Source organism: Durio zibethinus, chromosome 13, assembly GCF_047325235.1.
Source record: "Durio zibethinus cultivar Kanyao isolate XHJ-2024 chromosome 13, ASM4732523v1, whole genome shotgun sequence".
NCBI lineage: Eukaryota > Viridiplantae > Streptophyta > Magnoliopsida > Malvales > Malvaceae > Durio > Durio zibethinus.
The window spans coordinates 23088097-23110769 of NC_143174.1; the positions used below are offsets into that span (position 1 = coordinate 23088097).

Below are 22673 nucleotides of genomic sequence, written 5' to 3' on the forward strand. Positions count from 1 at the left end.
GCTACTTTGTATTCAACAATAGAAGATTTCATTTTAAGAGTGCGAACGATGAATGCAGGGTAGCAAAAGATTTAGGTGATTGATCACTCTTAAAAATATAAATAATATATTAATATTTATAAATTATTTAAATTTAATTCAAATAAAAAATAAATTTAATTCAATTATTATTAAATCGAATTTGAATTTGAATAGTACGATTTATCAATTGAATCAAATTTGAATATTTTTATATTCGATTCAGTAATTTACGAGTTTAATTAAAATTTTATATTTTAATATATTTTAATTAATAAAACATATTTAAACTTAAATTTGAATACAAATAATCACATTTTTATTAAATATAAGAATTACGTTTATTTTTATATGTTAATTCAATTTAATCGAATTAATTTAAATAGTTTAATTTTTATTTTAAGTTAAGTTCAACTTAAAAAAAATAATTGTATTTGAATCGATTTTCGAATTTTAAATTTAAAATCGAATTTAATATTATATTAATTTGAATTGACCCTACTACTCCCGTGAGCAAATTAGACAAGTAATAATTGTAGGTGTAGCAACAGCATTGGATTGGTTAGATGGAAGGTGTTTTTTTTTTTTTTTAGTTGAAAGGGTTGCTGCTTTCTCCAACTATCTTCTAACCATGCCCAGCTGCTGAGTTTATGATTGGCAGAGAGAGAAATCCAAATTGCTACTTCATACTAATCTACTAAACTTTATTACTAATTCAATCACCTACCTTTCCAAGACCATACGCTAACTAATTACTACTACTCTACTCATTACATTTGATACTTTTACTTCATACTTATGCTTAACATCATAATAAATTTTAGTCATAAAAACAAAAAATTTATTTAATTTTATCCATTCAAAATTTATTTTTAATTTTTTGCATTATCTGAAAAAATACTCGAATATTTAATTTATTATTAATCATTAGTACATGTGGTTTTACTCAAGGAGTAAAAATAGAAAGGAAAAAAAAAAGGCAAAATTTTGTTTGAATCCACCCATTCCTAATATAAGTAATAAATAATCCTATGGCCTAACCCATAAGAAGGATTCCATTTCTGGAACGAATGGCCCATTTGAGTAACTCAGGCCTCTTTCCATATATGGCCCAAAACTCATTTCGTGTGTGATTCCAATCTTGTTTCTTCTTCCCCTATCTATTATTCTGTACCCTCCTGAAGGTACAAATACAATAACTTTCACAGAAAGTTGTTGATATATCCATTAAAAAAAAAAGGCAGCGTTGTATTTAACTGATAGAATAGAAGCATAAAACCATTTCCTTTTTTGTGTGATTAATCTTCATCCATAGCCTACAAAAGTAGCAGTGGTCTCCTAAATGCTTCAACTTTTCTGAGGCAGACCTGAAATTGAGCCATGTGCCATATAATGCAAGTCCACCAATTAATGAGAATTAATAATTTAGTTGGATCTTAATTCTTACCACTCTGTCCATTGGCAGACTAGGAACCAACTTAGCCTACAGCATCCCAACCCTTTTTTTCCCTGATTTTAATATTTTTAATTTAACATTACCAACTAACTAAACCAATGAGCAATAACTATAGCTCAGGATAGGTGTCACGGTCCCTCAGCCTTAAATCTTGTATTGGTTGTATATTAGAGTTTATCTGGTTATATAAATGTTTACACAATCTTCAATTTGACAGCTTAGTGAAAAATGCGATCGAGTGAGACATAGACCTGAAAGTTCTAAATCTAACTTTCTATCCAGGGAGATTCTTGGACGTCACATTAAAAAACAAAGATGTTGCTTGTCTCAATCAAATGAAAGTTGTAATTGGATGCCAGTTTAAACTATTTAGTGTTAAATTTACATAACACATCAATATCATTTGCTTTTAAACAGGTTGATTGTAACAAGACAAGGAAGCCTTGGAATTGTGTTTGTCACGGGTGTGATAACTGATAAAGTGTGGAGGTGAACAAGTAAAACACAAATCCAAAAATCCAATGTTTCTGGATTAAATGCAGTCATCAGATCATTACAAATAAAAGTTACCCTTCTTTTTTTACCACAAATTCAGTCCATTTATGGTGTCAAAGTTGCCCATTACTCCATTATGCAAGATGTTTACTTAAAAAGAAGAGGAAATCAGCACAATGAACAATATCAGTTAAAACGCCATAGCAGTAGGATACAAAAGTGATGGGACAAATAGTATTTTTTTCAAAGTGAAATGATCTAGCCATAAAATGTAATAAACGGACATTACCACTTCATTCAAATAGATAATACGAGATTTAACAATCAAGAAACTAGAATTTTTCCTAAATAAAAGAGAAAAGGAACATTGCTGCATTAACCATGGATTGTTGCTATGCACCTACTCCTGTTATTGTTAAAGAATTAAAACTTGCAACTACACACTGCCTTTTCCTTTTGCAGGAACCTAACCGAACTTTGGATGGATGAAACATTCCGAGATGGCCATTAACAGTGTTGTTTAATTTCATTTTTCTCAGAGTATGATACTGAATTTTCACCGACTTTTCCTATAGCTAGTGGGAAGTACTAGCACCATAATCAAAAAACCCAACTGAAAATTCTTGTGGCCAAGCTTTAACATGAAAAATACTTCAGCAGGACTGCCACTAATAGTGTCACAGTTAAAAGGAGACTAAAGGAATCCAATTTTTTCCCCTTCTTTGTTCTGTGAACGCCGCAAAAGACTTGGCCATGAAGCTAGCTGCCATCCAATATGGAAATGAAAGTCGCATGCATTTTGCTTTATTATTCTTTCACATTCACATGAAATTCTCCATTTTCTTTTTCTAATGATTACGAGCTTTGTATGTACAACAATACACTCTCACCCATGAGACAGGAAAGGAAACATTGCACGTTAAGCCACTTACAGATGAATCTTGCGTGTTGTGCTGGCTGGCCTTGGCTGAAACCAGAACAAATTGTTGTGACCTCGTCGTCAAGGCTTAAACAAGAGAAAGTGACCAGGGCCCAATTTTCAGTCTCCTGTCCGGTGTGTCCATAAAATGATGAGCAAAACTTTGTTGGTTTATAAATTCAATTGCCAACAGGCTGAAAATTATTTTTGATATGGTTCTATCTGTTTTCTAATAAAACTGGTTACATTAATTCTTAAGTGTCCTAAATTAGCATCGTTATGTCTTGGTTTTGAGTTGTTAAACAGAGTTTGGCCGGGTTGATTTACTCATTTATCTGTGCAATTTTCAACATTTATTTTGGCTTCCGTAAAAGAAAGTTACATTTAAAAGATCACAATCAATGCTCGTTAATCCTAGCTGGATGTCGGTCTATGATCTTTTGCTGCCGTCACAATCAATGCTCGTTAATCCTAGCTGGATGTTGGTCTATGATCTTTTGCTGCTTCTTTCTGTGAGGAAGGTTTGGAGGTTGGAGGTTGAACAGAGAATCTTTAAACCAAATCTATGCCATTGTCTGCTATTGTTTGGCCAATTCTCATCATATCCCAATTCTTTTTTCAATTCTTTAATCCCGCAAAAATCTCTTTCGTAATCTTCACTTAATCCTTTTATAATCCTAATTCTGATCTAAGTATGAAGAATTAGCATCCCCCTAAACTTTAATCCAATTATATTCCCATGCATTGCTACCTAACAATGCTCTATTCCGATAGATAAAATGCAATTATCTTCCTCCCAGGGTACAATTTGAGACTTTTTTTTTTTGGCCAAGTACCATTCGAGACTTGAGAATACGCTTTCGCCTCTCTACCAATAAAGCACTTTTGTGGTATTATTTTTCTTTCTAATCTAGTCATGGAGGGACCAAGGTCAAGCTTTTCTTCAGCTTCATAGTATTTTCTTATTTAAGAACCAGGGCATTAGGCATAGGCATGCGCAATACAATCTCACAGCTTCAATAATCTCAAACCTTTTGTTGTTGCTAAGCAACTCAGCAACAGCCAGCCTTTTTCTGCAGCATCAGTCTCAACTCCCAAGTCAACATTTGCATAGAAAAAGTTGCTCGTACAATAATAAAAGCCCAAAACTGTAACCATACGTAAAAATGAAAAATAAAAAAAATTAAAATAGAAAGTATTCAAGAGCAATCAACCCCACCATCTCCTCTCATCAATGCAGCAGCCTCATTTGCACATCCTTACAAGAAAAAAATCCCATCACAGTAAGCATCTTGGTGTCTTCAACATAGAAAATGGGGAAGAGTTGGCTCCTGGCTTTTATCCTTTGGCAGATAATTCCAACAGAAGCGGCCATCACTGTTGGTGGTGGTGTTGGCATTAATATCGGCAATGCTGGTGGCGGTGGTGGTGGAGGTGTTTGGATTGGTGGAGGAATCAACAATAGCCCTGCTCCTTCTGGCCCTTCAGTGTCAAAGCTCGGCGGTGCTTACACTGCTCTCCAAGCATGGAAATCTGCAATCACAGATGACCCATTGGGGATTTTGAAGACTTGGGTTGGCTCTGATGTGTGTTCTTATAAAGGGATCTTTTGTGCAGATCCTCAAGGTGCAGTGGATTCAACTTCTGGGCCATTTGTTGCGGGCATAGATCTCAATCATGCAAATCTTCAAGGCACTCTAGTCAGGGAACTCTCTGTCCTTGCAGATATCTCAATCCTCCACCTTAACAGCAACAGGTTCTCAGGCACTGTTCCTGACACTTTCAAAGACCTTTTATCACTTCAAGAGTTAGACCTCAGTAACAACCACTTCTCTGGTCCTTTCCCTATATTTACTTTATATATTCCAAATCTCGTTTATTTGGACCTTAGGTTCAACAGCTTCTCAGGACCCGTCCCTGAAGATCTATTCAACAAGAGACTTGATGCAATCTTCCTCAACAACAATCAGTTTGAGGGTGAACTTCCGCAAAATCTGGGTAATTCTCCAGCTTCTGTGATAAACTTGGCTAATAACAAATTCAGTGGAAACATCCCAGCTAGTTTTGGCTTCATGAGTTCTAAATTGAAAGAGATTTTGCTTCTTAATAACCAGTTAACAGGTTGCATTCCAGAAGGAGTTGGGCTCTTCTCAGAGATGCAAGTTTTTGATGTGAGCCACAACTCACTCATGGGTCATTTGCCGGACACAATATCTTGTCTGAGTGACATTGAGGTTCTCAATTTGGCTCACAACAAGCTATCTGGGGTTCTACCTGACTTGGTTTGTTCTCTGAAGAGCCTTATGAATTTGACTGTTGCCTACAATTTCTTCTCTGGGTTTAGCCAGGAATGTTCCAAGTTGTTCTTCAGGAATGCTGGTTTTGACTTCTCGCTTAATTGCATTCCTGGGAGAGACATGCAGAGACCACAACCAGAGTGCTCTGTGATCCCTCGAGGTGGGTTGAATTGTCTGAGAATTCCTTCTGCAGAACCTTTAGTTTGTGGGGCATTGCTTGGGAACTTGGAGGTTAATCTAACCTCACCGTCTCCATGATCTCATTACAGAGGAAGTCACTTGTATAACAGGTTGGTGATGGTTGTCAATTCTCCAATTCATTAATAGCAATTTACGATTTAGATTTTCCAAATTCATTTGTTCATGGATTCAGTTGCATCTTTTTATAATCAGTCTTTGAATGGTAAAGACATGCCCAGCCCAGGTAGCCGAGAAAAGGATTTATGAAGAGTATAATTAAATATTCAGGTAGAAAATGCTACTATAATCGGATCTTGACTACCCATAAGAAAATCCGATTAAAAAGACAATATTTTATTTGTCCTGTCTGACTCATTTAGCGCCACATTGTGATTTTCTGTGCAATTAGCTCGCTTGTCCAAACTCCTTGGTCTAAATGGTCTTGCCAAGACATTTTAGAATGCTAAAATCCATGGCCTGATTTACAACAGCAACTTTTTTTTTTTGTCATTCTAACACTATTCTACGTCGCCGGTACCACATTTATTCTGATTAATATTTTCTGATGACATTGCTGGCGGCATCAAGCTACCAATTTTCCTTCTTAATTTATTGATAATAAAGCAAATGTGGCTTGAAAGGAACTCTTTTAAGAAACAATACCAGCAGCTAGCTCCCTAGTCCCCCCATCAATGCAGAAGCTACCTGGAATCGGTGCTTAATTATGTAGATCCAAGTTGGTTCCAGCAGAGGAGCATCCCTCTTGTAACAGCGACAATGCCAATCTGTAATTTGTCAGAAGAGAAACCAATTCTTATTAACTCCGAATCGCCAGAGTTCAGTTTATACGTAAGAAAGGCCTGCTTAGATTTCTAAGAACCCACCCAAGATTATTAAAGGTAACAAGTAATATGAGCTAGCCATAAAGTTTTCACAACAAGAAGTACAGAATTACAACATATTAGGGAATTGCATTATATTGTTTAGGCAATGTAATACATTGCATTTGGCAGCTTAAAGGACCGTTTAGCTAACGCAAAACCCAGTAAATCACTCCACTGATCTCCAGAGCTCCCGTGGATCCTGTAACCTTCATTTACCAGAACCGATCTCCTCTCAGATTTGAATACGGTAGCTGGTGTCCCTTCATCAGAAGGTCCTCTGTATCATAAACCAAAATTTCATCAGTCATTCTTATGTTTAACAAGTTTTTATTTAAAGCCAGTTACATATACCTCAAAAGAAGCCTTTCCCAGCCAGTGTACCCTGCAAGCATAAGATTCTTTTCCGTGACATTCCTTTGATTTTCAGTCCGCCCAGTAAGCACAACTATTTTGAACCCCATCTGCTTCAGCGCATTATATAATTTCAAACTCGCTGGTATAGCTGGGGCCTCGGCTGAGTCCACCCACAGATCCCAAGAATTCTCGTCAAAAGTCTCTGATCTACGTCCATAACGATATAACCTTTGTAATTTCAATCAATGAACACAAACATATAAATTTAAGACGAAGTAAACAGATTACACAATTCCTCCAATTCAAAATACACGATAAACATGATTCACCCGATTCAAAATTTGCACAATCAAGGGCCAAATAAGCCATTGACAACTTCAACCCCTTTCTCTTCTCCATCCATCAAGAAGGAATTGTTTCATTGCCACATTCTGACCTTTACACAAGCCAAATGTCAACCACCAAGTTCAACAGCAAGCAAACAAAACTAGAAACTAGTACTATAGTAGATTCACTTTTTTCCTCCAATGGAAGTGAAGAACACAACCAAGTCAGATGAAATCATTTTCAAAACCACCCAACACAATAACTGTCCGTACACTAGTGAACTTCAATAAAAGTAGTTACGACTCACAATGAGCTACAACGCTCCACGTACTCAGTTTAATTATCTTATCCCAATCACCAGGCATGCAAAAATCAATTAGTACTTCTGTTTTAGTTTTTTCTTTTTTTACCACCAAGAAAAAACAAAAAAAATTTTTAACCTGCCCTGTAATTGTTTGCTTAGACAGATGCCAGATTGTCATTTTTGGCGATGGTTCATTGTTTAAGCATTACATAAAATCATTCTAATGATGGTTTTGCCTTTGTTTTTTCTTGGTAAACATTAATGATGGTTTAGTTCACACAACAATGCTACTGACCCCACAACAAGAAACCCACCGGGTTTCAACTCCAAGCGGTAAAAGCTCACGTGCCTGGTTCAACGACCCTGATTCGTTATTCCTTTTACTTGGTGTGACAATGGACTCTTCGTCTGATAAGAATATCAATATTCAATGCAAAACTTCCACGTGTATCTATCCAATTGGTTTCGTCATTATGGAAGAAACACGAGGCTACCTAACCGTCCACGACAAGACAATTTATACCGCAATATTCGGTTTTTTTACCGCCTTTTTAATCTTACCAAAAGCAAAGACACAGCGCATTCCTCGAATCTTATCTAACTATTGGTTTTAAAGGAAAGGGTTCACACACATACCCGAATCCGTGGGCTTGATAGTAGGGTAGATTCGACAACAAAGTTTCATCGACATCGAAGATCCAGGCGTCTTTTCCGTCGGATGCAATCTCGATGGAGGAGGCGTAACCGAGGGAGTAGTTAGCGACGATCTCGGAATCTGACATGTAGCGTTGACCGGTCATGTAGTCTTGGACGAAGGACTCGCAGCGGGAGGAGATTTGGGCCCAGCTTCCAGCGTTGTTAGTCTCGACGGATAAATGCCAGCTGGAACAGTAAAGGTCATCGTCAACGTGGGATTTGCGGCCGGTTGTTGTTGCGGGGAGCTGGATGAGGGGTTCAAAAGAAGCGGAAGAGGCAGAGGAGATGAGAATGGAGATGAGGAGGAACGAGAAGGTGACAGGCTGAGACGCCATTGGAAGATGGAATCTATATTTCGGGAGAGGGCTTTTTCTTTTCTGGTTTTTTCCTTCCTCTCCCAAGGAGTGGCTAATGGGAGAATGTTGCCTAGCTGTTTTTTATTTGATTATGAAGAGAGTTGATTGGTATAAACGGCGCCGTTCGCAGCATTATATTTTGGCCATCCATTTTCTTTTTTCTTTTTCTTTACATCATCATGTTATTTTTTTATTAGTAGTTATGAAGATAAAGCTGTTGAAAAAAATGAAGAACGAAAAGGAAACTATGAACAACCAATGATACAATTGAATTTTTATCTATATATTTCAGTCTGCAAGGTATTAATCCAACAACAAGAGAAATGTTCCCTGCATATTGTGTTCGACAAAACACAAACTAAAAGCAGAATCAAAATGATCAAAAACTCTTAGAAACCAGATCAGCAGCAGCCACACACCTAAACAGAAGAAAACTTGAAAAACATTTGGGGGAAAAAAAATAATTAAGGATGGAAAAAAAGAGAAGAAAGATGCAGTTGTCCAGCTCTCTGCTCAAACCAACAGTGCTTTACTGATGAAAAGCTAAAACTAAGTGGTTATCACGGCAGCAGAAGGGAAATTTGCAGTGAAATAGGGTTTTTAATTAAGTTTAAAGAAGAGGAGTCCTGTTCATCCTGGCAAAGTTCCTTCCTGAGTTTACGTGAGAAAAGTAAGCATCCATGCTAAGATCAATGGCAGCTGAAAGTGCAATAAACAGTGCAGCATCAGCCATGCATGTCACATGCTGCATCCCAATTTGTACCACAGGCTCGCTAACCTTTCCTTCACCTTCAACAGTCGAACCCATAACAAATCCTTTAACAGGTGACCTCAAACTCAATGTAGAATCTCGGGATACTCTCCTATATATACAAAATTGGCCACCCTTTTTGACACTCATTGTACCTTCGGCAATAGGGAAACCATTATTAGGGCCATTCTCAGTGACAAGCTCAAACTTGTGGCCTAAACCATCGACAGGACCCCGTTCTCGCCATGCCTCTAAACGACCCCATGGTTTCCAGCTGCTGAAAGAGAAGCCGTGAGGGCTAAGTATTAGCCATGCACCGGGGTTTGATCTGGAAACACGGTCTGAGCGAGGGGAGGGTACAAACGGAGTGATCATTGAGGCAGCTGCAACAGGAGAGCCAGATAGATCATATATCATTATCATCCATACCTTCCTCTCCCTTCCTTGCCTTTCCTCTCCTGATAATGTTCTCATCCATCCTCTATTCTTGTTGGTAAAATTTGGAGGAAGGGGTCTGGTTTCACAATTGACAGGTAAACAAAGCAATCTATCAATAACATGAAAAATGAATATAAATTAAAATTGAAAAAAAATAGATAATTAAAGTAACATGACTCCATCAAATTGGAATAACAAAAAAAATAGCCATCAAATGTTTGTGCACTTGGGAGAGAATCAAAGGTGGTTGTATTTGACAGTTAGGGAGATATGGAAAGGAAACTTTCTGTTTGACCAAAAGTATGTACGAGGTATACATTGTTATTCCTTTATAAAGTACCGGTAATAAGAGATTTTATTCTCAAGGAGATCATTTTCTAATAAAATTGAAGTTCATGGTCGGTCATGGCTGCTGGATCGATGCAGAGTTCTTCTATGGATTTTGATAACTACAGTTATAGTTGAACCTTTAAATTTGTCCAGAAAAGCTGCGGATAAAGAAAAAAATGCAGTGACAGCAGTTCCCTGAATAATATAGCTAAAGAGGAAGGAAGAGATAGAACCTATATATTCACTTATATTCAGCCATTAATCTTAAAAAAATCATGAATTCTCATAATATTATAGAGCAAGGTCAAGAAGAGTCTAACTGGTCCCATCAATAATCATGTGTATCAAAACCAATAACAATAAATCATGCTCTTTTCAAATGTCTCTCTGATCTATCAATTTTGATGTTAACTCCTCCAAGAAAGCAACAGAAAAATTAGATAAGGTGGAAAACTAATGGTGTTGGGCAACTTGGGCATGTTGACATAAATTACTACTCCAATTACCATCTCACAAAGAAAAAATCGACAATCCCCAGTCCCCACATGCTCCTAGAAAGTGCCCATACTCCTGGAATTAGTGGGACAAAACCATGATGTTCCCCCAAGGAAAATAACAGAGAACCAAATCCAAGACCCCACTAGACGCGCATTTTAGCACAGCCTCCAGGAAAACTCACTAAAATGCATCGTATTGGAAGTCAAAAAGGAAACGAGGAACTTACCGAGATCTTGAACGATCGGCGCTAAACTTGCAACTGAACATGGGTTGTCTAACGTTACCTTGAATTTGAAACACGACAGGGCTACATTCTGGTTCTCCACCGAATTGGAAAACGAATCGGGGATCAGGTTCAGCCCTGACCGTTAAATGAAGCTTAGCGGTTGGCTTATCCGTTTCGTTAACAAGTTTCATCCACCCATTTTGGAACACCGAAGGCCTCTTTTGTGACACACTCAAGTCCATGGTAACCTGAACCCGACCCACCAGCTTCCCACAACTGAATTTAATTCTTCCATAGGGAGGTTGTGGGGGACCTCTGTATTTATCGGGTGACTGGGACTGGGAGGCAAGCGTGAAGGCGCAGCATCCCCCATTTTTTTGAAACTCTTATCACTAAATTATGTTTATTGAAATGTTACGCTACCAAATTCTTTCATTCATGTTCCATTCAGTCCCTCGTAGACCAAACGAACTTTGGTAAGACATTAATTTTGTGAGGGTCTGTCAAAATCATACATTATCTCATCAAAGCAACAAAGGGGCCCACACCAACTGTCCAATGGACCATCTTGGAAACAAGGCCTAGTCATGTGGGTGTTATGCATGCTTGGCAAAAATGATGTGGCACGTTACCATTGGTTATTTCTTGGAGTTTGTGGAAAATTGCTGACATGATGAGGGGATACATTGAGCAATCTTTTCATAACTTACAATAAGTGAAGAGAATTAATGAAGGGTTCATTGTGGCCCTAGTTTACCATTGGTGCTTTCACTATTTTTTCCGTGTCTCATTTTAAGTGTTCACTTCTTTGTTTTTTTTAGCCAGACGTGGGTGACAGATAAACTCATAAGAGGTATAAAAGTACAAAAATCCAACTGTAAGATTACATAAAATTCAAGATTCAATAGAAATGGGACAACTTTTGATTGGAGAAAATAGTAAAAGAGAGGCTTTCGTACCATAAACAAATGTACGCATGTAAGGGTAGGGCACACAAGTGAAGGAAATAGTGAAAAGAAAGCTGTTTTATCGAATGACTCGCTTCATTTTAGAGAAAGATTATAAATGAAAATTCCCAAATCACTTTTGATTTAATTACTTGCTTATCAAGGTCAAACTTTAATTATTTCACCATAGCAATAGAATTTGATTAAATTCTATTTCTATTTTATCTTTTTTTTTTGTTGATGATAGTCGAACGGTCAATGACCCCATTGACATTGGGCCTTGTTTCCTCGTCTTGCTATTCTGAAACCCAAGTTTCCAATTCCTGGCTTAGTATGAGTAGCCCAGGATCCAAGTTCATATGTTCGGACCAATTTGCATTACACAGCTGCTAGTCAGACACAGCAAGGGTCAAAATACGAAAAATTCTGAGCTTCTTCTAATTCTTCGGCTGTTTATGGAAGCAGAAAATAAGTAAAGAAATATTGGGCTGCTTTCTTCTCATTTGACAAGTTTTCTTCTGGGATTGCAATGTCTTCACCTGCTGAGTAAGTCCCATTCATCTTCCTTTTGTTTTTCTTTTCCCCTTTATTTCCTTTTCTGGGTTTATCGTTTTAAGTTGTTTTTTCTGCCCTTCCCACTGGATTTTGTTAATTATTAGCTTGGTTCTATGTTTTTTCATTTGGGCTAATTTTGTCGTTTTGTGCGGTTGGAACTCGCGTGAACATTGGAAAATTTCATTAGTTTGTCGTGTTGTTTCTCTGCTTTATTTGCTATGTCTGGTCTTGTCAAAATGAAGTTGGCATATGGGAAAAGCCGTCCTATGTCATTCCAATTGTGTCTTGCTATTCCTTGTTATTATGCGGAATATGATTGTTAGAATAATAATCCATTTATGAAGAAAATGAAAGCTATGCATATTGAGATAAGATAGTCTCTTACAGTGTAGCATCTCTTAAATGCACAATCTCGTGATAAAGAATTATTGTTTTGTCGTGTTAAATTAGAGTACCCCACCATTAAAGAACTTTTCCAAACTACTGGCCATGGCATTGTTGTTTTCAATTGCCATGCTTTTTCAACTGGATGGTAGCAGCTGCATACGTTAGTGACAGTAACACTTTTGGTTGTAGCAGAATTAATTTAGGCTACTTGTTTTTATCTTTTATGTGGCGTTACTGTCTCCGATGATTTGTGATAGTCTGCTTATTTCAAATGTACTGTTTTGTTACTATTTGTATTAATTTTTAATTATCTATTTCTTTCTTTCTTTTTTTGACTAGTTTGTTAACCTTTTTTTTCAGATTTTATAACTCTCTTCCACCTATAAGCAAGGCTTATGGGACCGCATGCTTATTGGTCACTACAGCCTTTCAGTTAGGACTGCATGATGTTTATCACATTGCGTTGATACATGAATATGTATTCAAGCATTTTCAGGAAGGGACTTTATATAAGCTTGATTGTGAAGAACAGATGTGTGGTTCCTAGAATCCAATAATTTTCAAAATGCGTTTGATTTTGAGTTTTCTCTGATGGAACGTGATTTTGCTTTACCTAGATTATGGAATGTTAATGTTTATTGCATGCATTCTGCTATATACATGTGCTTTTATTATTGTTATTATCCAAGGAAAAAAAAAGGAAAAATGAAGAAGAAAAATAAAAGCTTATCATATTGCCCTGTAAATGGTTGTTTATAAATTGAAATGGATTATGTTGTTTCTATTTCAGGCTTCTATGTATGAAATAGCATTTCTGTAAAGTGACTAATGTTCACTATAAAAAGTTGTAACAGGATAGATCTCTATTTCTAAAGTTTGGTTCTCTGTATAAATGGTAAAATCTCATTTTATTCATAAATATTTAAATAATTATTTTTAGTTAATCAGGAGAATTCTCTTATAACTTCACATGTCTGTAGGTGTGGAGGCTAATTACAAACTTCTTTTTCCTTGGGAAATTTTCTATCAATTTCGGAATACGGTTTTTAATGATGTGAGTATCACAGCAAGATAAGTAGTTCAACTAGGGAAGGGACCATTTGAAAGGCGGACAGCTGATTTCTTGTGGATGATGATATTTGGTGCATCGTCATTATTGGTGAGTTAGGGCATGTCCCTTCCTGTTCAACTTTGTAATTTGGTGGTTCAAATTGATTGTTTCCAGTGGAGATGAGGGGCAAACCATCATACGGTAGGGTTGGCATAAATCGCTCTAAGATCTAAGAGCAAAATGAAACACCTTCTCCGCCCTTGTGTCTTTGCTAACAATCACTTTTTAAAGCATTTGGTACTAAAGGTATCTGGTTTAGATAATGATCACCTCTCCATGTAAAAACTCAGGTAACTAAAGTATAAAATACTATCTCCTTCCATTGTCTTCTGTTCTGGTTTTAGGTTTTGTCAGCAATCCAAATATTCTGAACCCCTTTCTTAGGGATATCTCTTGTTTTCATGTTTCTTTATGTCTGGAGTTAGGGTTTTCAAATGCTCAAATCAACATATATGGCCTTATGACACTTCTGGTAAGCTTAACTGTAACTTTCGCACATATTAGTTGGGATTCTGTAATCTGTTTACGTAAGCTTTCTGGGGCTGAGAGTTTAAGTTCGTACGCAAACTATTTGCATATTTATTACTTCAGGCATCTACCATGGACAATGCTTGCTTTGGATGTTATTTTTGGTTCACCACTCATCCCAGATCTGCTATGAATCATTGCTGGACATCTATATTACTTCTTGACAGTGTTGCATCCTCTTGCAACTGGAAAGGTCATCCTGAAGACGTCTATGTGGGTGTATCCTTAAATTGTTTGGTTCTTGAGGAGAAGAGTATGTTTAGCAGTTTAGCCTTTATTTTTTATGTTCCTTAAATGCAACGTGATTTATCAATTCCTTGTATGCCATTTTTCAGTTCTATTATTGATAGATATATCTCATAAATAAATTCTATCATTAGTCTTTGACCTCTTCATAATGCTTCATTTTCATCTTTGATCTAAAATACTCAATTTTTTCATCTACAATCTTTTGAATTTGGTCCAAATTCATCCATCTGTCAAACTTCCGTTATAATTTCGATGAGATATGAACTAAATTTGCCATGTGGTACTTTGGTGGACATACACGTGAAATTCATTCAAATTGTAACGGTATGTTGATGGATGGATGAATAATGGATTTGGAACGAATTCAAAAGCTAGTGGATGGAAGTGAAACTTGCGAGAAGGTCATAGGTTAACAATGACATTTAATTCATAGACACAAACTTGCAACAGTTTCTTTTCCTTGACTGCTACTGCTGCACAGACACAAACTGGTTGCAAGGTGGAGAATCGGAGCTCCAGCCCATCCAAGCAGTCATGCACAGCCTGATAGATCAACAGGTGTGGCTTTCAGGGGAAGAACATATCGACTTAATGGATAATTGCTATACTTTCTGGTATCACCTCAACTAGACCATGAAGATTTACCTGTTGTCATTTCTAGACTCCACTATCAACAACCTCCCCATTTATTTATTTTTTCTCCTTCAGATGAGCCGCTAACAAAGAATCAAAATGTTTGATAACAGCCTATAACAAAGGAAATTCTCAAATAGGTCCTGCCTATTCATGTAATTGACTTGTGGAGAGAGCAAACATCTTGAGCAAAGCCAATGTTGTTGCTTCATATTTTGAACTAGAATTATTATTTCCTTTAAATCAATTGTTATCTTTTAGGTTTTGCATTGTAGGAAGGATGAAAATAGATGAAAAAAAAATTATTAATTTAATGATTAAATTACAAAATAAAAAAATTTATTATGAATTTTAATTATTAAATTAATAAAATTTTCAGCCTCTTCTCTTTATATCCTTTCTAGTAAAGCCTTAATATATAACAATTAAGACTTCATTTGCATATTATTACTTTTGTTATTTATTTTTGTATTTGCCTTTTAGTTCTTCAAATTTTGTAATAAAAAAGAACTAAATAGTAAAAAGAATTCAAATATACTACAATTGTTTCAATAACAAAAAAGTTATGTACTTCTTCCATTTCTTTTTCTTTGTTCATTTTTTTATGTTTTAAAATATTTTTTCATTTTTAATATCTATTACCTTTATTTTTTTCTATATTTTTTAAATTGATTTTTATTTTTTTTATTTTTTGAAAAAATGGTACATCAATATTTTAAAAAATAAATTTATAATATTAAATATATAAAAATCAAAATCTTTTTCTAATATATGTGAAAATTAAAGAGAAACCAAGAAAATAAAAAGGAAAAAATACCGTAAAAATTTTACAGCATTGAAAATCAGAACTGAAGGAATAATATATATATATATATATATATATATATATAGATTTATAGATTTTAAAGCAAAAACAATACTTTGGCGAAAAAAAGTTATAAGCATTAGAAATCTAAAGGCACGACTGCAAATGCCATTAAAAGCAAAAATAGAAGACAAGAATGTGGGCAATGTGACACGTGAAAAGAGAGAAACAGAAAAAAAAAAAAAAAAGAAGGAAAGAAAGGGGGTTGGGAGAGAGGGTCATGGGGCTATGGGTGCTAAAATAAAGGCGGACGTGAATGGCAGTGATTAAAAGGAGTAAACGAACGGCTGAGAAATCATCAAACCAGCTTTTTCAATGCTTTCCATTCCTTATTCCTTGCATCCTTATTTATCGTCCCTCCCCCTTCAACCTTCACCATTACCAAACTTGAGTCTATTCTCCCCCCAATACCATTTCACGCAACATACACAAAACAAAGACCCCCAACATCTCTTAGTAAATCAAACCAACTTACAACAAACGAAGAAAATGTCGTGGCAAACTTACGTAGATGAGCACTTGATGTGTGACATCGATGGCCAAGGTCAGCACCTTGCTGCCGCTGCTATCATTGGCCATGACGGCAGTGTCTGGGCTCAGAGCTCTACCTTCCCTCAGGTCATATATCATATTAATATTAACTTTTTTTTTTCTTTTTTGGTTATAAGATTGTTGTCTGATTTAATCCCCTACTTTGTTTTGTTTGCAGTTCAAGCCTAATGAGATCGCTGACATCATGAAAGATTTTGATGAACCAGGCCACCTTGCCCCTACAGGCTTACACCTTGGTGGCGCAAAGTATATGGTCATCCAGGGTGAGCCTGGTGCTGTCATTCGTGGAAAAAAGGTTATGCTTTGTTACAGTAACACATCATCGGTACAAAAGAAAATACATATTAAGGCTTGAAATTACTAGTATTTAATTGGAAAACTGTGAACATTTGATGTGGGCAGGGATCAGGAGGGATCACTATTAAGAAAACTGGACAAGCTCTGATCTTTGGCATCTATGAAGAACCAGTGACTCCAGGACAATGCAACATGGTTGTTGAGAGGATGGGTGATTATCTTGCTGATCAGGGCCTGTAGTCGACCTACCTTTAAAATTCAATGCCTTTCTTGTTTTTAAGTTCCGGTTCCAAGTATTTTGCATCTTCTCCCATTTAAATCTATGGCTGTCAAGATGGTTTGATTGGCATTTGGACTTGGTTGATTCACTTGCCTCCTTCTCCATATATGTTTTTTTTTTTCTTTTTGGGTTCTGTGTGTAATCCCCATCAGTGGTTGCGGTATCTATTTTTTGTTTGGCACTATTTGATGCCATTTTTTTTCTATGTTTTGGATTTTCCCTATAAAGAAAGTTTGAATATGCCATTTTTCTTTGTGAATGAGAGAATTATATTTCAGGTTCCTTGATTGTCACTTGCTTTCCTGATTAGTTCAAAATTTTTTTTCTGCGATTTTGTTATTCCACTTTCTGACTTCTGAATTCCTAGAATATCTTGACTTTTTTATCCCTTCTGAAGATTATGTGAAAAGCAATGATCTCCTCCACAGCAAGTGCAACGTAATTGTCGAAAGGCTTGGTGATTATCTCATTAAACAAGATCTTTGATGTCTTGGGTGTGCCTTATTTGAATCAATTCTTCTTGGTTCCTATACAAACCTGCATCTGCCACCTCCTATAGTAATGGTTGGATGCAGTTAAATAATAGTATTACTAGTTCTAGTATTAAGTCACGAGGAACCTTTCCCAGAAACAAAATGCTTGGTGTTTGTTATGGTGATGCTAATGATCTCTTTGTTTCTGTACTTGTTTGATGGATGGTATTATCAAGGTTGTCTGAGGTACTTTGTCCACATTTACAATGCCTTATGTTGCCTGCTAAAAGCATCAGGATCTGGATGTTACAGAAATCTGTTCGGAATTCAAAAGCTTCTCGTGATCATTTGATACATGTTCGTTTGGGTTTTTGGTGATTTGTGTTTAGGGTTTGAAACTGACAGCGTCCGTTATAAAATGCAGCTTTATAACTCAAACCGTTGCTTCACCTTTGACACAGGTGAGATTAAATCTAAGAATAACCACCCATGAAGTACGCTGACATACAAGCTACAGACTACTGTTAAATGTGAAATTGGCTTTATTACTGGCCTCGTCAAATTGGAAGCGTTTGCCTTTTCATTTGGATGGTTGGAGAAGATGGAAGTGAAGCTACAGTTCCATTATAAACATTGAAAGAAACACTAGGCCTTTAACTAGCATGAAAATTGTACCAAACACAGGTTACTGCAATCGCACCACATTTAATACAAGCAGCAATGACCGGCACATACAATTCTTTTATTTTGACAGCATCTTGTCACCACTACCAATAACATACAAAAACTAGAGGCAGCATCAAATTATTCCCCACCACAAATTTCTCGAATCAAATCTTCCTCATCTCGCGAGGGCATGCCAGATTCCTTGGCTGTCTTCAAAATGATGTATCTAATACATTGCCCAGGTTCAAAACAACGGAGATTAAAGTCATTAGAAAGAAAGTAGCAATCCATGGACACACTTCAGTCTGCGGAGAGGAAGAAATATTAGCAATGGCAGTCGTGTTTCTTGCTGCAGTTTTGATGATCCTGCATGATAATCACAATAACTTCAGTACATTCAGTGATGAGTGTCCTAAAGATGGGATCAAACCAAAGGAAGCAGGTGTGTGATGAAATACTAAAACATAGAGAGAGGAGGGCAAAATGAAGGATGACAAGGAATTATTCAGAACCTGAGCTTACCCTCTAGTGGTCAGATAGATGCAATTATCATAGCCTGCACAAATAATTAAGAAAATTAGTTTCAAGGTAGCAAGATCATTGCAGAAGGGATTCTGAATGACACCATCAAAACCGTAGAAAAATAAAATAACAAATAAATACTGGTAGTTCCTTGACTTCCAAAAAACCATGCCAAACTAAGAGATTAAAGATAGATTAGCTAACAGGTAAATGAACATTTTATGGTATCACCCGAGTTCAGGCCCGTTGGAGCAAGTTTGATGTACATCAAATCAAACATGGTTAGAAAGTGAAGATTAACACCTCTGAGCAGCTCAGTTAGTACAATTGGACAAGATAAGCATGCGTAATGCATTTTTGTAATTAGGTTCTGCATAAAACAATAGACTTACTGGGATCCTTGTCAACTTTGACCCCATTTCCTCCAAAACTGCATGCAACGTCACTGGCCCCGTTTTGCTGGTAGTAACTATTGAATGCGTAAGAGGCATGGGAAACTAAATTATCTGGCTCAAAACATGGCTGGCTAGGCTGAATGGCAGAGCAATCCACATTCCCAGGACCACAAGCCCAATCTAAGGCATTCTGTAAATTTGATTCAGAAACCTTGCTAGAAGCAATGCACCAGGTTGTTCCATTTGAATTGGTACCATTTGTCATATCAACAGCACCTTTTCCAGTGAAGTCCAGGTTATAGACACTTGTCTGGTCTGGATAAAATAAGCCCCAGTTTCTCTCTGATTCCAGTCCAGGCTTCCTGTTTTCATTAAACAACGAGAAAATATACACATCTAGCTTTTCGCCAGGCTTGGCAGGAGTGCCAGAGTCATCGATAACATGACGAATTAAATTGGTGTTATAAGTCTGGGCATTGTCAGGAGTAGCAGCCTTCTCTTTGGGTGAACCTTTGGAAGGCCAGCCAGTTTCAGTGACCATAATCTGAATTGTTCTGAAATTTACTGCCATCAGGGCATAATAAAGGGCATCTATCTGGGCATCAAACATGTTTGTGTAAAGTAGGCCAGTGTTTGGATCTATGACTTCTGAGGATAACTCAAACAGAGCATAATCCAAAGAGACATTGTTTGGAGAATCTCTATAAGCATAATATGGATATAAATCAATCATAAATGGTGATTGGTTCTCAGCTAGGAATTCCAACATAGGTTTCAAGAAAAATGCATATCTGCTGCTAAAAGCCCCGGCAGAAGGTGGGAATGATCGGGACAGAACCCCTAGGGAATGGGTACTTGAAACTTTAATCCTCTTGTGAAGGCCAACCTTTTTCAATGCTGTGAGGACATTATGCATAGCAGGTACAACCAAGGCAGAGACATTATCTGGGCTCTCTGTGACTTCAAGACCTACAGTAATGTATGTGATCTTTGTGGCCGGGTAGTATTGAAGGATGCTATTCTTTAGCCAGGAATCTGCATTTGATTGAAACTGGGAGAATGCTAACAAGTCTGAATTTGGTACCCCAACTATAAGTTCAACTCCAGTGTTTGCAAAGGCCTTTAACACTTGGATATTAGAATCGTAAATCCTGAGGTACTTAATGTTGTGAAGTTGAACCACTTGTGCTACTTTATCAGGTGTTGGAAGATCATCAGCATTCCTTCCATAGCAAACACCAACTATGCTTCCCCTACAGAAATCTGCCATATAAATTGGCATCAGATATAGTCCTCAACTAACCATTGAACCCAGTTTAATTGATAGAGCAACTGAGCAACCTTACATGAGTAGAGAGCAAAATTAAAGGACCGACCAACAAAAATAGAAAAAGAGAGAACAAAGACATAAATTGCAGCATAGCGTCGGTTGTTACACAGTTTGTGACAAAAAGAAATCATCCAGCAGCCAAATACAAGATAATCTCCTTAAGAGCTACATTAACAACCAGGTTACTGCAGATACTTAAACAATTCATGGGAAAAGCAATAATAAACCAGTGTACTCAATTCTTAAGAAATGAAGAACTAATAATCAGACACCTGATTCAGCATTCCATCATGAAATGTGGTCAATCTATGATTGATATAAACTAAAGAAGATTATCAAGGGGTCCACCGACTAAAACATTGGAATCTAACTGTTGTACATATCGAAGCCCTACCAACTCGATAGCATGATCAATGCAAGTATAATCTCTTGGTCTACAAAGATAACATTTCTTGTTGCATTAAGACTGAGCTAGATAAGCCAATAGCAAATGATCAATACAAGGAAACCCAGTTGAGGCAGAGAGTGAATAGGCAAGAGAAAGAGTGACCGATCACAGAAAAGAATGAAGAACAAGCAGAGTGCTGAAAAAGCTGAGATTTTTACTCAGAAGAAATGTGGGTATTCAAAAACAGGGATTGAAGCCTGAAAAATACAAAGATCTAAGCACAGATGGATAGAGAAATAGCTAATAATAATAATAAAAAAACTTCAGCTCAAACGAGTTCTGGGATAGAAAAGCACAAAACGAAGCTCTGTTAGTAACTGTAATGCAGAAACGCAGTGAAGAGAAGAGAAAGATAGTAGGACAAACCTAAAAGTAGAAGCAACAAAGAAACTGCAAAGACAAACTTGAATCTTGAAGCCATTGTTCATAAGAAAAAAAAATTCCAAAGAATCTTCTTCTCTTCTACTATATTCCTACTGGGTTTTACTTGGGTCTGTCAAACTTCCAACATTCTTATAGAGAACAAAACTAGTGCTCAATGTGTCTCTTTTCCTTGTTTCTGTCTCTCACTCTCGCTCTTTTCAAAATGGAAAGCAGAAAAAAAAACGCTTTCTGTGGAGCTCGTGAGTGACAGAGGGAGCACTTAAGTTAAAGCTTGGCTGGCTGAGCTTTGATGTACGGCTGTGTTTTGTGTCAGATGACACAGTGTTTCGTACCGGATTTCACAATTATTTTTATGAATTCAAGTTAAAAGACGCATGTCGATTCCGCTTCTTTGTCCTTACCATGTTTGTTCTTATCTTTAATCTTCTGTTTCTTCCACACCCTTTTCTTCTCAAAGGTTGTAAAAAAAAAAAAATGTGGCTTTTGTTGGATTTTTTTTGGCCAAAACTTTTGTTGGATTATATTGCTTATTAAATTTTAAACTGCCATCTAACATAAAATTAAAATTAATTGACAAAAAATAAGTGACATTTATCATATTTCTATGTCAAATTGTTTCAATCGAACAGATATAAAATTTATTTTATTTTTACCTCAATACTTTTTTTTTACCTGTAAAATAATGGGTTTATCGTACGACATAAATATCATGTATATAAAATTTAAAAGAATCACACCTCAAATCTAATTATTAGAAAGGAAGAACCCAAAGTCCATATAAATCCTACAATAAAATTCCGTACTTTTTAATTGGGATTAAATTAAATTTGAATTTTATCACTTTTTTTATAATATGATTATATTTATAATATCATTAATTAAATTTAAATATTAATTTTAATAAAATTTATTGGACATAAATTTTTTATTAAAATCAAAATTAAAAATTAATTTCTTCCCTCATGCAAATAGAATGTAAATCTTATTGAAATTAGGACATGAGTAGAGTGAGTAATTCAATCCGTCTCGACGAGTTTTGACCTGATCCAAGCATATAAGATTCAATTTTTTTTTTTTCAAATCGGGTTTTGGTTTGGTCAGGTTTGGATTTTAGATAAATTCAATCCGATTCGATATGATATTATATAAAAATAATTTTTAAATTAATTTTTTTATTTATATATATTTAAATATTTATATTTAAAAATAATATTTTATATTTTAAAAAATAATATTTTATTAATTTCGAGTTTGGTACGATTTATATACTATTAGATTAGGTCGAGTTCGAATATAAATTTTTTTTTTTTAAAGTTGAATCGAATCAAAATCGAATTTGATCGATATGAAATCGAATCGATTTAGGACAAGTAAAAATTTACTCTGACATGATTCGTTATCAACTTTAATCATGAGTCACCACAATCTAACTTTACGGTTGAATGATTTTTATTATATTTATTTGACTAAAATATTCTTAATTTAACAAATGTGAGATTTTTTTTTAATACTTCAATTATTT

The 22673-nt window shown here is 36.0% G+C and overlaps 4 protein-coding genes, 1 long non-coding RNA gene and 1 pseudogene across 7 annotated transcripts; 3 read left to right on the forward strand and 3 right to left on the reverse strand.

Moving 5' to 3' along the window:
• Nucleotides 1-3720: 3720 nt before the first annotated feature.
• LOC111303150 (leucine-rich repeat extensin-like protein 2) lies at nt 3721-5622 on the forward strand. Of its 2 annotated transcripts, XM_089742119.1 has the most exons (3): nt 3721-4706; nt 4789-4886; nt 5003-5622. In XM_089742119.1, the coding sequence occupies exons 1-3, from the start codon at nt 4202-4204 to the stop codon at nt 5441-5443; spliced, it is 1044 nt and encodes a 347-aa protein (XP_089598245.1). In that variant the 5' UTR covers nt 3721-4201; the 3' UTR covers nt 5444-5622. The 2 variants fall into 2 exon arrangements, with proteins under 2 accessions (XP_089598245.1, XP_089598244.1); XM_089742118.1 differs by having other exon boundaries at nt 3738-5622.
• A 534-nt stretch (nt 5623-6156) lies between these two features.
• LOC111303151 (acid phosphatase 1-like) lies at nt 6157-8351 on the reverse strand. Its single transcript, XM_022899205.2, has 3 exons — nt 7871-8351; nt 6601-6810; nt 6157-6526 (listed from the first exon to the last, which is right to left on the reverse strand). Exons 1-3 carry the CDS (start codon nt 8263-8265, stop codon nt 6349-6351), a joined length of 783 nt encoding a protein of 260 aa, XP_022754940.2. The 5' UTR covers nt 8266-8351; the 3' UTR covers nt 6157-6348.
• Nucleotides 8352-8399: 48 nt separating this feature from the next.
• Nucleotides 8400-10860, reverse strand: LOC111303152 (uncharacterized; annotated as a pseudogene). Its single transcript, XR_016326675.1, has 2 exons — nt 10530-10860; nt 8400-9551 (listed from the first exon to the last, which is right to left on the reverse strand). The product of XR_016326675.1 is annotated as an uncharacterized LOC111303152 (transcript).
• Nucleotides 10861-12650: 1790 nt separating this feature from the next.
• LOC111304191 (uncharacterized) lies at nt 12651-15142 on the forward strand. The gene is made up of 3 exons (XR_016326895.1): nt 12651-14001; nt 14121-14276; nt 14788-15142. It is a non-coding gene; the product is annotated as an uncharacterized LOC111304191 (long non-coding RNA).
• An 848-nt stretch (nt 15143-15990) lies between these two features.
• Nucleotides 15991-18351, forward strand: LOC111304192 (profilin-2-like). The gene is made up of 3 exons (XM_022900711.2): nt 15991-16422; nt 16514-16651; nt 16759-18351. The coding sequence occupies exons 1-3, from the start codon at nt 16120-16122 to the stop codon at nt 16891-16893; spliced, it is 576 nt and encodes a 191-aa protein (XP_022756446.1). The 5' UTR covers nt 15991-16119; the 3' UTR covers nt 16894-18351.
• Nucleotides 18011-21536, reverse strand: LOC111304193 (glucan endo-1,3-beta-glucosidase 13-like). Its single transcript, XM_022900712.2, has 4 exons — nt 21134-21536; nt 18987-20252; nt 18595-18628; nt 18011-18438 (listed from the first exon to the last, which is right to left on the reverse strand). The coding sequence occupies exons 1-4, from the start codon at nt 21186-21188 to the stop codon at nt 18285-18287; spliced, it is 1509 nt and encodes a 502-aa protein (XP_022756447.1). The 5' UTR covers nt 21189-21536; the 3' UTR covers nt 18011-18284.
• Nucleotides 21537-22673: the final 1137 nt, after the last annotated feature.

What these genes read in the sequence shown, in the direction of transcription:
- LOC111303151 (XM_022899205.2), bottom strand. Translation starts at nt 8,265, where the DNA reads ATGGCGTCTCAGCCTGTCACCTTCTCGTTCCTCCTCATCTCCATTCTC. An exon ending in TATCAAGCCCACGGATTCGG is followed by an intron (nt 6,811 to 7,870) that starts GTATGTGTGTGA and finishes TTATGGACGTAG; the next exon opens with ATCAGAGACTTTTGACGAGA. An exon ending in TGGGAAAGGCTTCTTTTGAG is followed by an intron (nt 6,527 to 6,600) that starts GTATATGTAACT and finishes TTTATGATACAG; the next exon opens with AGGACCTTCTGATGAAGGGA.
- LOC111303150 (XM_089742118.1), top strand. Translation starts at nt 4,202, where the DNA reads ATGGGGAAGAGTTGGCTCCTGGCTTTTATCCTTTGGCAGATAATTCCA.
- LOC111304192 (XM_022900711.2), top strand. Translation starts at nt 16,120, where the DNA reads ATGCTTTCCATTCCTTATTCCTTGCATCCTTATTTATCGTCCCTCCCC. An exon ending in AGAGCTCTACCTTCCCTCAG is followed by an intron (nt 16,423 to 16,513) that starts GTCATATATCAT and finishes TTTTGTTTGCAG; the next exon opens with TTCAAGCCTAATGAGATCGC. An exon ending in CTGTCATTCGTGGAAAAAAG is followed by an intron (nt 16,652 to 16,758) that starts GTTATGCTTTGT and finishes TGATGTGGGCAG; the next exon opens with GGATCAGGAGGGATCACTAT.
- LOC111304193 (XM_022900712.2), bottom strand. Translation starts at nt 21,188, where the DNA reads ATGGCTTCAAGATTCAAGTTTGTCTTTGCAGTTTCTTTGTTGCTTCTA. An exon ending in TTTGTTGCTTCTACTTTTAG is followed by an intron (nt 20,253 to 21,133) that starts GTTTGTCCTACT and finishes TTTATATGGCAG; the next exon opens with ATTTCTGTAGGGGAAGCATA. An exon ending in CAAAGTTGACAAGGATCCCA is followed by an intron (nt 18,629 to 18,986) that starts GTAAGTCTATTG and finishes TTATTTGTGCAG; the next exon opens with GCTATGATAATTGCATCTAT.